The 15,271-nt window shown below is 40.6% G+C and overlaps 1 protein-coding gene and 1 long non-coding RNA gene across 3 annotated transcripts in view; one reads left to right on the forward strand and one right to left on the reverse strand.

Annotated features, from left to right (window-relative positions):
• LOC120364355 (uncharacterized) overlaps positions 1–15,271 on the forward strand; it is a 380,014-nt gene that overhangs the window by 159,257 nt on the left and 205,486 nt on the right. The window lies entirely within an intron of this gene.
• Positions 11,762–13,884, reverse strand: LOC101034706 (E3 ubiquitin-protein ligase RNF146). Its single transcript, XM_003925608.4, has 2 exons — positions 13,562–13,884; positions 11,762–13,500 (listed from the first exon to the last, which is right to left on the reverse strand). Coding segments are annotated over exons 1-2 (1,080 nt in total). The 5' UTR covers positions 13,564–13,884; the 3' UTR covers positions 11,762–12,422.

The raw sequence follows: 15,271 nt of genomic DNA on the forward strand, positions 1-15,271 counted from the left end.
GGCTTCCGCCATTACTGAGACTCTCCACCTCTACCAAGGCAGGCTGCCGTTGCCGAGGCAACCCGCCGTTGCCGAGGCAACCTGCCACAACAGAGAGAGTCCGCCATAACAGAGGCGGGGCCACCATTGCCCAGACAGTTCTAACTACGCCCATATAAAAAGGACTACAGGGAAGAGCTCAGGGCAGCTGGGCGGAGCCGACAGCAGCTCAGCAAAGCCCCTGCGGGCAGGCAGAGGCTAGGCGTGCTGCTAGCTGGGCAGGTCCGACCTGAAAAAAAAAAAAAAATCAAAAAAGGCAGTAGTGCAACGGAAACTCATAAAGCTCCAACTCCCTGGGACAGAGACAGACAACAGGTGGATAAACCCACAAAAATGGGTAGAAACCAGCGTAAAAAGGAGGAAAACTCCCGAAACCAGAACACCTCTCCTCCTAAAAGTGATCACAACTCCTCACCAGCAAGGGAACCAGACCGGATGGAGAAGGAGGGTGATGAAATGACAGAATCAGACTTCAGAAGATGGGTAGTAAGAAACTACAATGAGCTAAAAGAACATGTTCTAACCCATCGCAAAGAAAATAGGAACCTTGAAAAAAGATTGGACGAACTGCTGACGAGAATGGACAGCATAGAGAGGAGAATAAATGAATTGATGGAGCTGAAAAACGCAACACGAGAACTTCGTGAAGCATGCACAAGCTTCAACAGCCGAATTGACCAAGCAGAAGAAAGGATATCAGAGGTCGAAGACCAACTCAATGAAATAAAAAGAGAAGGCAAGAACAGAGAAAAAAGCGCAAAAAGGAATGAACAAAATCTTCAAGAAATGTGGGACTATGTGAAAAGACCTAATCTACGTCTGATAGGTGTACCTGAATGTGATGAAGAGAATGAATCCAAGCTGGAAAATACTCTTCAGGATATTATCCAGGAAAACTTCCCCAACCTAGCAAGGCAGACCAATATTCAAATCCAGGAAATACAGAGAACACCACAGAGATATTCCTCAAGAAGAGCAACCCCAAGGCACATAATCGTCAGATTCACCAGGGTTGAAATGAAAGAGAAAATTCTAAGGGCAGCCAGAGAGAAAGGTCGGGTTACCCACAAAGGGAAGCCCATTAGACTCACAGCAGATCTCTCAGCAGAAACCCTACAAGCCAGAAGAGACTGGGGGCCAATATTCAACATCCTTAAAGAAAAGAACTTTCAACCCAGAATCTCCTATCCAGCCAAACTCAGCTTCATAAGTGAAGGAAAAATAAAATCCTTTGTGAACAAGCAAGCACTCAGAGATTTCATCACCACCAAACCTGCTCTACAAGAACTCCTGAAAGAGGCTCTACACATATAAAGGAACAACCAGTACCAGCCACTCCAAAAACACACCAAATGGTAAAAAAGCAGCAACACAATCAAGAATCTGCATCAACTAACCAACAAAACAGCCAGGTAGCATCAAAATGACAGCATCAAATTCACACATAACAATACTATCCCTAAATGTCAATGGACTAAATGCCCCAATCAAAAGACACAGACTGGCAAATTGGATAAAAAGCCAAAACCCATCAGTGTGCTGTATCCAGGAAACCCATCTTACATGCAAGGATACACAAAGGCTCAAAATAAAGGGATGGAGGAAGATCTACCAAGCAAATGGAGAGCAAAAAAAGGCAGGAGTTGCAATTCTCATCTCTGATAAAATAGACTTTAAAGCAACAAAGATCAAAAGAGACAAAGAAGGACATTACATAATGGTAAAAGGATCACTGCAACAAGAAGAGCTAACGATCCTAAATATATATGCACCCAATACAGGAGCACCCAGATACATAAGGCAAGTTCTTCATGACTTACAAAGAGACTTAGACTCCCACACAATAATAGTGGGAGATTTTAACACCCCATTGTCAATATTAGACAGATCAACCAGACAGAAAATCAACAAGGATATCCAGGACCTGAACACAGACCTGGAACAAGCAAACCTAATAGACATTTACAGAACTCTCCACCCCAAATCCACAGAATATACATTCTTCTCAGCACCACATCACACCTACTCTAAAATTGACCACATAATTGGCAATAAATCACTCCTCAGCAAATGCAAAAGAACAGAAATCATAACAAACAGTCTCTCAGACCACAGTGCAATCGAGTTAGAACTCAGAATGCAGAAACTAACTCAGAACCGCACAGCTTCATGGAAACTGAACAACTTGCTCTTGAATGTTGACTGGATAAACAATGAAATGAAGGCAGAAATAAAGATGTTCTTCAAAACCAATGAGAACGAAGACACAACATACCAGAATCTCTGGGACACATTTAAAGCAGTCTCTAGAGGAAAATATATAGCAATGAGTGCCCACATGAGAAGAAAGGAGAGATCGAAAATTGACACTCTATCATCAAAATTGAAAGAGCTAGAGGAGCAAGATCAAAAAAACTCAAAACCTAGCAGAAGACAGGAAATAACTAAGATCAGAGCAGAACTGAAGGAAATAGAGACACAAAAAACTCTTCAAAAAATCAATAAATCCAGGAGCTGGTTTTTTGAAAAGATCAACAAAATAGACAGACCACTAGCCAGATTAATAAAAAAGAAAAGAGAGAATAACCAAATTGATGCAATAAAAAATGATAAAGGGGATATCACCACAGATTCCACAGAAATCCAAACCATCATCAGAGATTATTACAAACAACTCTATGCACATAAACTAGTAAACCTGGAAGAAATGGATAAATTCCTGGACACCTGCAACCTCCCAAGCCTAAACCTGGAAGAAGCCGAAACCCTGAATAGACCAATAACATGGTCTGAAGTCGAGGCAGCAATAAAGAGCCTACCACCCAAAAAAAGCCCAGGTCCAGATGGGTTCACAGCCGAATTCTACCAGACATACAAAGAGGAGCTGATACCATTCCTTCTGAAACTATTCCAGACAATCCAAAAAGAGGGAATTCTTCCCAAATCATTTTACGAGACAAACATCATCCTGATACCAAAACCCGGCAGAGACTCAACAAGAAAAGAAAATTTCAGGCCAATATCCATGATGAACATAGATGCAAAAATCTTCAATAAAATACTGGCAAACCGATTGCAACAGCATATCAAAAAGCTCATCCACCATGATCAAGTAGGATTCATCCCGGGGATGCAAGGCTGGTTCAACATACGCAAGTCCATAAACGTAATTCACCACATAAACAGAACCAAAGACAAAAACCACATGATTATCTCGATTGATGCAGAGAAGGCTTTTGACAAAATTCAACAACGCTTTATGCTAAAAACCCTCAATAAACTAGGTATTGACGGAACGTATCTCAAAACAATAAAAGCTATTTACGACAAACCAACAGCCAATATCATACTGAATGGGCAAAAACTGGAAGCATTCCCTTTGAAATCTGGCACTAGACAAGGATGCCCTCTCTCACCACTCCTATTCAATATAGTACTGGAAGTTCTAGCCAGAGCAATCAGGCAAGAAAAAGAAATAAAGGGTATCCAAATTGGAAAGGAGGAAATCAAATTGTCTCTATTTGCAGATGACATGATGGTATATCTGGAAGACCCCATCATCTCAGCCCAAAATCTCCTGAAACTGATAAACAACTTCAGCAAAGTCTCAGGATACAAAATCAACGTGCAAAAATCACAAGCATTCCTATACACCAGTAATAGACTTCAAGAGAGCCAAATCAAGAACGAACTGCCATTCACAATTGCTACAAAGAGAATAAAGTACCTAGGAATACAACTAACAAGGAACGTAAAGGACCTCTTCAAGGAGAACTACAAGCCATTGCTCAACGAAATAAGAGAGGATACAAACAGATGGAGAAACATTCCATGTTCATGGTTAGGAAGAATCAACATCGTGAAAATGGCCATACTGCCCAAAGTAATTTACAGATTCAACGCTATTCCCATCAAGCTACCAATGACCTTCTTCACAGAACTGGAAAAAACCACCTTAAACTTCATATGGAACCAAAAGAGAGCCCGCATAGCCAAGTCAATTCTAAGCAAAAAGAACAAAGCGGGAGGCATCACACTACCGGACTTCAAACTATACTACAAGGCTACAGTAATCAAAACAGCATGGTACTGGTACCAAAACAGAGATATAGACCAATGGAACAGAACAGAGGCCTCACAGGAAATACAACATACCCACAACCATCTGATCTTCGACAAACCTGACAAAAACAAGCAATGGGGAAAGGACTCCCTGTTTAATAAATGGTGTTGGGAAAACTGGCTAGCCATGTGCAGAAAGCAGAAACAGGACCCCTTCCTGACACCTTACACCAAAATTAACTCCAGATGGATTAAAGACTTAAACATCAGACCTAAAACCATAAAAACCTTAGAAGAAAATCTAGGCAAAACCATTCAGGACATAGGTGTAGGCAAGGACTTCATGACCAAAACGCCAAAAGCAATGGCAACAAAAGCCAAAATAGACAAATGGGACCTAATCAAACTCCACAGCTTCTGCACGGCAAAAGAAACAGTCAGTAGAGCGAATCGGCAACCAACAGAATGGGAAAAAATTTTTGCAGTCTACCCATCTGACAAGGGGCTGATATCCAGAATTTACAAAGAACTAAAGCAGATCTACAAGAAAAAAACAAACAAGCCCATTCAAAAATGGGCAAAGGATATGAACAGATACTTTACAAAAGAAGACATACAGGAGGCCAACAAACATATGAAAAAATGCTCATCATCACTGGTCATCAGAGAAATGCAAATCAAAACCACATTGAGATACCATCTCACACCAGTTAGAATGGCGATCATTAAAAAATCGGGAAACAACAGATGCTGGAGAGGATGTGGAGAAATAGGAACACTTTTACACTGTTGGTGGGAATGTAAATTAATTCAACCATTGTGGAAGACAGAGTGGCGATTCCTCAAGGACCTAAAAATAGAAATCCCATTTGACCCAGCAATCCCATTACTGGGTATATATCCAAAGGATTATAAATCATTCTACTACAAGGACACGTGCACACGAATGTTCATTGCAGCACTGTTTACAATAGCAAAGACCTGGAACCAACCCAAATGCCCAACGATGATAGACTGGATAGGGAAAATGTGGTACATATACACCATGGAATATTATGCAGCCATCAAAAACGATGAGTTCACGTCCTTTATAGGGACATGGATGAACCTGGAAACCATCATTCTCAGCAAACTGACACAAGAGCAGAAAATCAAACACCGTATATTCTCGCTCAAGGCGGGTGTTGAACAATGAGAACACATGGACACAGGGAGGGGAGCACTACACACTGGGGTCTGTTTGGGGGAAATGGGGGAGGGGCGGGGGGTGGGGAGGTGGGAAGAGATATCATGGGGAGAAATGACAGATACAGGTGAGGGGACGGAAGGCAGCAAAGCACACTGCCATGTGTGTACCTATGCAACAATCTTGCATGTTCATCACATGTACCCCAAAACCTAAAATGCAATAAAAAAAAAAAAAAAGAAAAGACACAGACTAGCAAATTGGATACAGAGTCAAGACCCATCAGTGTGCTGTATTCAGGAGACCTATGTTACATGTAAAGACACACATAGACTCAAAATAAAGGGATGATGGAATATTTACCAAGCAAATGGAAAGCAAAAAAAGGCAATAGTTGCAATTCTAGTTTCTGATAAAACAGACTTTAAACAGAGACACAACAAAACAAGAACATTTCAGGCCAATATCTCTGATGAACATCAATGTGAAAACCCTCAATAAAATACAGGCAAACCAAATTCAGCAGCACATCAAAAAGCTTATCCACCATGGGCAAGTTGGCTTTATCCCTGGAATGCAAGGATGGTTCAACATATGTAAATCAATAAATGTAATCCATCACATAAACAGAACCAATGCCAAAAACCATATAATTATTTCAATAGATGCAGAAAAGGCCTTTGATAAAATTCAATACCCCTTCATGTCAAAAACACTCAATAAACTAGATATTGATGGAACATACCTATAAATAATAAGAGCTATTTATTTATTACAAACCCATAGCAAATATGAATAGGCAAAAGGTAGAAGCATTCCCTTTGAAAAGCAGCACAAGACAAGGATTTCCTCTCTCACCATTCCTATTCAATATAGTGTTCTGGCCAAAACACTCAGGAAAGAGAAAGAAATCAAGGGTATTCAAATAGGAAGAGAGGAAGTCAAACTGTCTCTGTTTGCAGTTGACATCATTGTATATTTACAAAACCACGTCATTTCAGCCCAAAGCTCTTTAAGGTGATAAACAACTTCAGCCAAGTCTTAAGATACAAAATCAACATGCAGAAATCACAAGCATTCCTATACAACAACAATAGACAAGCAAAGAGCCAACTCATGAGTGAACTCTCATTCACGATTGCTATAAAGAGAATAAAACACCTAGGAATACAACTTACTAAGGACGTGAAGGACCTCTTCAAGGAGAACTCCAAACCACTGCTCAAAGAAATAAGAGAGGACACAAATAAATGGAAAAACATTACATCCTCATGGATAAGAAGAATCAATATTGTGAAAATGGCCATACTGCCCAAAGCAATTTGTAGATTCAGTGCTATTCCCATCAAGCTACCAGTGACTTTCTTCACAGATTTAGGAAAAATTATTTTAAATTTTATATGGAACCAAAAAAGAACCCAGGTAGCCAAGACAATCCTAAGCAAAAAGAACAAAGCTGGAGGCATCACACTACCTGACTTCAAACTATACTACAAGGCTACAGTAACCAAAACAGCATGGTACTGGTACCAAAACAGATATATAGACCAGTGGAACAGAACAGAGACCTCAGAAATAACACCACACATCTACAACCATCTGATCTTTGACAAACCTGACAAAAACAGTCAATGGGGAAAAGATTCCCTATTTAATAAATGGTGTTGTGAAAACTGGCTAGCCATATGCAGAAAACTGAGACTGAACCCCTTCCTTACACCTTATACAAAAATTAACTCAAGATGGATTAAACATTTTAATGTAAGACCTAAAAACATAAAAACCCTAGAAGAAAACCTAGGCAGTACCATTAAGGACATAGGCATGGGCAAAGACTTCATGACTAAAACATCAAAAGCAATGGCAACAAAAGCCAAAATGGACAAATGGTATCTAATCAAACTAAAGAGCTTCTGCACAGCAAAAGAAACTATCAACAGAGTGAAGAGGCAACCTATAGAATGGGAGAAAATTTTCGCAAGCTACCTATCTGACAAAGGGCTAATATCCAGAATCTACAGGAAACTTAAACAAATTTGTAAGAGAAAAAAAACAAAACCAAACAAACAACCCCATCAAAAAGTGGGCAAAGGATATGAATAGACACTTTTCAAAAGGAGACATTTATGTGGCCAAAAAACATATGAAAAAAACTCATCATCACTGGTCATTAGAGAAATGCAAATCAAAACCACAATGAAATACTATCTCAGGCCAGTTAGAATGGCAATCATTTAAAAGTCAGGAAGCCACAGATGCTGGTGAGGCTGTGAAGAAATATGAAGGCTATTACACTATTGGTGGGAGTGTAAATTAGTTCAAACATTGTGGAAAACAGTGTGGCAATTACTCAAGGATCTAGAACTAGAAATACTATTTGACCCAGCAATCCCATTACTGGGTGAATACCCAAAGGATTATAAATCATTCTACTATAAAGACACATGCACATGTATGTTTATTGCAGCACTATTTACAATAGCAAAGACTTGGAACCAACCCAAATGCCCATTAATGATAGACTGGATAAAGAAAATGTGGCACATTTACACCATGGAATACTATGCAGTCATAAAAAAGAATGAGTTCATGTCCTCTGCAGGAACATGGGTAAAGCTGGAAGCCATTATACTCAGCAAACTAACACAGGAACAGAAGGTCAAACACTGCATGTTCTCACAAGTGGGAGGTGAGCAATGAGAACACATGGACACAGGGAGGAGAACATCACACACTGGGGCTTGTTGGGGGTTGGAGGAAGGGGAGGGAGAGCATTAGAACAAATGCCTAATGCATGTGGGGCTTAAAACCTAGATGATGGGTTGATGAGTACAGCACACCACCATGGCACATGTATACCTATGTAACAAACCTGCACGTTCTGCACCTGTATCCCAGAACTTAAAAAAAAAAAAAAGACTCTAATGCATTCTTCAATATACCAATTGTATTTTTCAGCTCTCAATTTGTGCTGGATTCTTTTAATTATTTCAATCTGTCTGTTAAATTTATCTGATAAATGCTGAATTCCTTCTCTGAGTTATCTTGAATTTCTTTGAGTTTCCTCAGAACAGCTATTTTGGATTCTCTGAAAGGTCACACATCTCTTCTTCTCCAGGATTGTTCTTAGTGCCTTATTTAGTTCATTTGGCGAGGTAATGTTTTCCTGGATGGTCTTGATGTGGAGAAAATGTTCATTTGTGCTTGGGCATTGCATTTTGGTATTTATTGTAGCCTTCAATGGGCTTGTTTATACTCATCCTTCTTGGAAAGTCCTATTCAAAAGAACTTGGGTGTTGTGGTCTAAGCTGTATCTGCTTTAGGGGGCATCCCAAGCCCAGTGACACTGGTTTTTTCAGGTTCATAGAGATACTACCTTGGTGGTCTTAGGCAAGATCTGGAAGAATTCTCTGGATTATCAGGCAGAGACTCTTGTTTTCTTCTCTTACTTTCTTCCAAACAAATGGAGTCTCTCTCTGTGTTGAGCCACCTGGAGTTGGATATGGAATGACACAAGCCCCTCTAGGGCCACTGCCACTTAGACTACACTGAGTCGGACCTGAAGCCAACATAGCAATGAGTTTTTCCAGGGTTTACTGTAACTACTCCCTGGCTATGTTCACCCAAGGCCCTGGGGTTCTACAATCAGCAGGTGGCAAAACCAGTCAGGCCTATTTCCTTCCCTTCAGTGCAATGAATGCCTCCAGGTCCTGGGCAGGTCCAGAGGTGCCATCCAGGAGCCAGAGACTGGAGTAAAAAACCTTAAATGTCTACCCAGTGCTCTGTTATACTGCGGCTGACCTGGCAGTCAAATCACAAGATGCAGTCCTTCTCACCCTTTCCTATGCTTTCCAAAGGCAGAGAAGCCTTACCTCATGGCCAGTGCCACCACAGGCCCATGGGAAGTACTGCCAGACTGCCACTGATGTTCCTTTAAGGCCCTTGTGGTAAGTGCTGTCTGGGCTAGCACTCACCCTTCAGGCAGTGGGCTCCCCTCTGACTTCAGTCAGCTTGTGGTAAATGCTGCCTAGCCAGGTACTCACTCTTCAGGTTAATGGGCTCCTCTCTGGCTTCAGTCAGCTCATAGTAAATGCTGCCTGGCCTGGGACTCACCCTTCAGGATAATTGGCTCCCCTCTGGCTTCAGTCAGCTGGTAGTAAATGCTGCCTGGCCTGGGACTCACCTTTCAGGCAGTGGGCTCCCCAGGAACCAGGGCAGGTCCAGAAATGCTATCCAAGAGCCAAATCCTGGAATCAGGGAACCTCAAGAGCCTGCTTAGTGCTCTGTCTTCTGGTGGCTGAGCTGATACCTAAGGTGCAAGACAAAGTCCCTTTTACTTTTCCCTCCACTTTTATTAAACAGTCTTGCCTTGTAGCCACCACAGCTGGTAATATGCTGAGTCTCACCTAAAGCCAGCAAATCTCAGAGTTTCATCCAAAGCTTTCAGTACATGGGTATCTCTGCTGGTTATTCAGGGCCCAAGGATTCTTCAGTTAGCAGGTGATGAATCCTGTCCTTCCCTTCAAGGCAGCAGTTTCCCTTGTGTCCCAGGGTATGTCTAGAAATGTCATCTACAGCTAGGTCTTGGAAAGGGGGCCTCATCACTCTGACTGGTACTCTATCCTGATGTGGCTGAGGTGGAATCCAAGATGCAAGACAAAATTCTCTCCTCTCCTCAAGTGGAAGGAAGGGATGTCTTTTGGAGCCACGAGCTGTGCAACATAGCGTTAGGTGAGGGCTGATTCTAGCACTCTTTTAGTTGCCCCAGCTGGTGTCTCAGTAGGTCACATGCCCCCGAGTCCACTGACCCTGGGTCCAGTTCAGCACTAGAAATCACTTAGGAGTTGCAGTCCTTGTGGCCTTTCAAGTTTATTTAGAGCTCCAGAGTACTTTAGTCCATGGTGATGAGGCTTGTAAGAACTCAAGTTCCGACCACTGGGATTGGTCATTCCCCTCTGGCTAGGTCTGGTTTAAATGCTCCCTCCATGGGCAGGTATCAGGTGCATTTCATCCTGTTTTACTTTCTGCTATAACAGGGCAGCACTAAGTTCAGTGCTTCACAATGTTTCTGGGCACTCCCTCTCCCCAGTGCACAGAAATGTTTTCTGCACCATGCTTCCACTTCTGGGGATTGTGGGAAATGGGTGGTGTTGGCATTTCAAGACTGATTTTCCTATCGCTTTAGTGCCTCTTTTAGCAATATAAATTTAAAGCCAGGTACTGTGAGTACTCACCTGAATTTTGGTTCTTATGAAAGTGCTTTTTTTTTGTGTGTGTAGATAGTTGTTAAATTAGTGTCCTCATGGAGGAGACAGTCAGTGGAGCCTTCTATTCTTCCATCTTGTTCCACCTCCCTCATCTGTGTTCATTAGTGATATTGGCCTGTAGTTTTATTTTTTGTTGTTGTGTCTTTGTCCTGTTTTAGTATTAAGGTAATACTGGATTTGTAAAATGAGTTTGGATGTTCCTCTTCAATTGAAAATTGAAAGGATTTGAGTAGAGTTGGTATTAGTTCTTTGAATGTTTGGTAGAATTCATCAGTGAAGCTATTAGGTCCTGGGAGACTTTTTTATTATGGCTTCAATCTCATTACTCATTATTGGTTTGTTGAGGTTCTCTATTTCTTCATGGCTCAATCTTGGGAGGCAGTAAGTGTCCAGAAATTTATCCATTTCTTCTAGGTGTTTCAATTTGTTGGTGTACGGTTGTTCATTATAGTCTCTAATGATTCTATGTGTTTCTGTGTTCTCAGTTGTTATATCTCCTTTTTATTTTTGATTTTATTTATTTGAGCTTTGTCTCATTTTTAGTCTAAGTAAGAAGGGTTTGTTGATTTTAATATTTTTTTCAAAAAATAAAATTTTTATTTCATTGATCTGTATTTTTAAAAATCTCAGTTTCATTTATTTCTGCTCTGATCTCTATTCTTTCTTTTGTTCCTGCTAATTTTGGGTTTTGTTTGTTTTTGCTTTTCTAGTTCCTTGAGATGAATCACTAAGTTTTTAATCTGAAGTCTTTTTACTTTTTTGATGTAGGCATATATTGTTATAAACTTTCCTGTTAATACTGCTTTTGCCATGTATCCCATAGATTTTGGCACGTTGTATTTCTATTTTCATTTGTTTCAAAACGATTTTAAATAGTCTTTTAAATTTCTTCATTGACCCTTTGCTTGTTCTGCAGTTTTTTTTTTTTTTTTTTTTTTAATTCCATGTGTTTATGTATTTTCTAAGGTTCTTCTTGCTATTTCTGGCTTCATTTCCTTGTGGTAGGAAGAGATACATGATATGATTTCTACTTTTTTGAATCCGTTCAGACTTGTTTTGCGGCCTAATATATGGTCTATTCTGGGGAATATTCTACATGCGGATAAAAAAATGTATATTCTACAGCAGTTGAGTGAAATGTTTTATAAATGTCAGTTATGCCTATTAGGTCTAGTGTGAAGTTTAACTCTGATATTTCTTTCTTTTTTTTTTTATAAACTCTAGTATTTATTAAATTACAAATTTTGTAATCAAAAAGAAAACTGCAGACCAAAAAAACCCTCAAATTATAAGACTAGACAGCAAAGCCTATGGGAACGCCATGAAGTGTGTTACAAAGATTCTGAAACATTAAGTTACTGGCTGTTTTCATCTCCATTTCAATAACTTTACTATAAAATAGTTGTTATTCATCTATTTTAAAATCCCAAATTGACATATATTCTTACATTAAATTACGCTTCCTGCTTATGATATCAAACATCTCACAGGTGCCAAATTTTAGTAATGGTCTTATGCCAATCCATGCAGAAAAATAAGACAATGCAAGGGTCAGATGAGGACCATTAATGCACAGATAATACAAACACACTGGCCAAAAGAACTAAAGTTTTTAAAAACTATAAACAGACCTCAAGAAAACTAGGTTACTACTAAATGGCTCTCAACTATTAACACCCAAGTTCCTTACATTAAATAAATTTCTCAACAGAGACGTGTTAGACATTTTAATTACGGGTCTATCCTTCCCATACCCCTTCCCACCCCTACTCCCAAAATGCACTAGTAGGAATGAGTATAATGTTATGTGGGCAGAAATTTACAGGTAACCCTTTCAACCTTGAGCATGGAGCTGAAGACATTTTTATTTAAACTTCAGTTACTGTGCACTGTCCATCAGGCCTTCTAGATCTGACACTGACACTCACTGTTCCACCCCCTGCTACTGATCGATCAGTTCCCGATCGATCTGATCGATCAGGTACCGTCTGGTTTGCATTAGAAACCAAAAGTCTCTGTTGGGTCAAGGAGTGCTGTGCAACAACCGCAGATATATCCTCACTATCACTACTGGCATCTGATTCAGTTTCTTCAATGGAGGTGTCTGGTGCTGGTACCCTGCCTGAAGATGGTGATTCATGATCTTCTTCTCCTTCTCCCCTATGACTCCTTTCAACTATGTTGTCTCCACTGAGTTGTAAATGAGCAAAAGAGTCTTCCAGAGAAGTGCTTGCATCAGGGGATGGTGTTGCAGGGCTTGTTAACTGACCGTCTACTGACGTTAGGGGCCTTACAGAAGACACTAGGGGCTGAACAGAAGCTCCACTCTGTGCCGATACACTGTCCGCTCCATCGGCAGAGCTCTCTCTTGCTAGGTTTACAGTATTAGCGTCACAGTCTAGCCTAAGTCCGGCCACTCCCTTCTTTGGTATATCTATTATATCTCGCTTAATCTTCCTGCGACGTCCATGTTCATTTCTCCTATATTGAACCATATTTTCAAGATCAGCGACATACAGAAACCCAGCAATTAACATTTCAGTGTTCTTTTTACCTTTGGAAAAAGCATCTTCCAGCTCTCTACTAGTGCGCTCATCGTACTGCCACCACCCATTTCTTCCTTCATAATACCATGCATATTCACCATTTCCTCTACTTGCTGCCTTGAGTTCTTCTGGTGACAACAAGGTTGGCTTGTCAAGGAAATCCTCGGGAATTTCTTGTCGACATAGAGCACATCGCTTTCCAAGCCATGAAGCTCCTTTTACACACAGATAGCAGAAAACGTGCTTACAGGGCAGACTGACTGGATGAACACATGTTTGCAGACAAATGGCACATTCAGGGATGGTTAAAGAAGGTGCAGCATTAGAACAGGACTCATTCGCTTTCCTGCTTGTAGGAAGCATGTTTATTGAATGATCAATTTCACCACAGCCAGCCATCCTTGGAAAAACAACAGCAACATCTTTATATAAGAAGTCTGCATCTTAAACCATCTAAGTACATTTCTATTACAGATCCCACAGATGCCTGCCACAAAAATAAAGCATCTCCTTCACTAGCAGTCAGCCAACTTGCAATACTTTCTCTTCCACTGCTGGTTCATTCTTTGTGCGGCCCCTGACCCCGCCGCCGCCCCTCTCAGGCCCCGAGCGCAAGGCCGACCCGGAGTACGTCGCAGCTGGAGGTGACACCGCGAGCGACGCTTCCTCTCCCCCGGTGAGGGTCCCGGCGCGGCCGGCGTTCACCCTGCTCCCCCGAGAGGGCCTCGCTCCGACGGCCACTTCTCCGGCCACAGCCGCAGCCACCTCGCAGTCTTTTTCTCTCCCAACTCTGATATTTCTTTGTCGATTTTCTGTCCGAATGATCTGTCCATTACTGAGAGTGGGTGTTAACGTCCCCTAGTATTATTATATTGCAGTATATCTCTTCCTTTAGATCTATTAATGTTTGCTTTACATACTTGGGACCTCTGGTTTTGGGTGCATAGATATGTAGAATTGTTATATCCTCTTGCTGAATTGACCTCTTTATCATTATATAGTGAACTTCTGTGTCTCTTTTTACAGTCTTTGATTTGTAGCCTATTTTATCTAAGTATAGCCACTTCTGGCTTTTTTGGTTTACAATTTCATGGAATATCCTTTCCACCCCTTTTCTTTTAAAAAGAAAAGGGTCTATTTGTATCTTTGTAGGTGAAGTGGGTTTCTTGTAGGCAACATACAATTGGATCTTGTTTCTTTATTCGTTAAACCACTCTATGCCTTTTAATTGTTGGAAAATTGAAGCCATTTACATTGAGTGTTGTAATTGATAAGTAAAGACTTAGTATTGCCATTTTTTGTTTGTTTTCTGTTTGTTTTATAACTCCTCTCTTCCTTCCTTCCTTTCCTTCCTTCTTTCTCTTTCTTTCTTTCTCTTTTTTTCTTTCTTTCTTTTTCTTCTTTCTTTCTCTTTCTTCCTTTGTGGTTACATGACTATCTCTGGCAGTATGTTTTCATTTGTTGCTTTTTATTTTTAGTGATACTATTATAGATTTTGGCATTGTAGTTACTATGATGGCTGTGTACTTTGAATGAGATTGACTGACTCTCACTTCAGGAGTAGGCACCTGACCCACTCTAGCCAATCAAAAGAATGCATTTTCTAGGCATTGGTTTAGGAATGGGAATGTGACTTAAGCTGGGCCAATAAGATTCCCCTTGACATTTTTGCTTCAACTCTCAGGAAAGAGGCAGTTTATTGTATGGAATTTGCCAGCTAAAAGGGCAATGTAAAGCTGGAGCCATGGACAAGGCCATCTCCTCTCCTTGTTACATATCCTGCCTGAGAATAACACCAGCAAGGAGGAAAAGAGGCAGATTCCTGATGACATCATTTCAACCTAGAATCTAGCTTTGCCATAAATTTTTATTACATGTCCCAGGAAAATCACTCCTGCTTCTTTTTTAGTTAGTTTAAGATGGTTTGAGCTGTGTTTTCTGACACTTGTAACCAAGTTTTGATTAACAGGGAAACTGAGCAGGAAAGCCGTGAAGTGGTAGAAGAGGTTACCATTATAGAGAGGGCTGAAAACAAGGCAAAAACTGTTGTGTCAGAAGACATAAGAATGATATCATAGTATAAAACATAGGATATTGGACACTGAAATAATTCCTCAATAGGGAAGTGTTTTGCTCCTGGTGAGGCAGTCAAATCATAAGACAGCTGCTTA

The sequence above is a fragment of the Saimiri boliviensis genome, chromosome 5 (genome assembly GCF_048565385.1).
Source record: "Saimiri boliviensis isolate mSaiBol1 chromosome 5, mSaiBol1.pri, whole genome shotgun sequence".
Lineage (NCBI taxonomy): Eukaryota > Metazoa > Chordata > Mammalia > Primates > Cebidae > Saimiri > Saimiri boliviensis.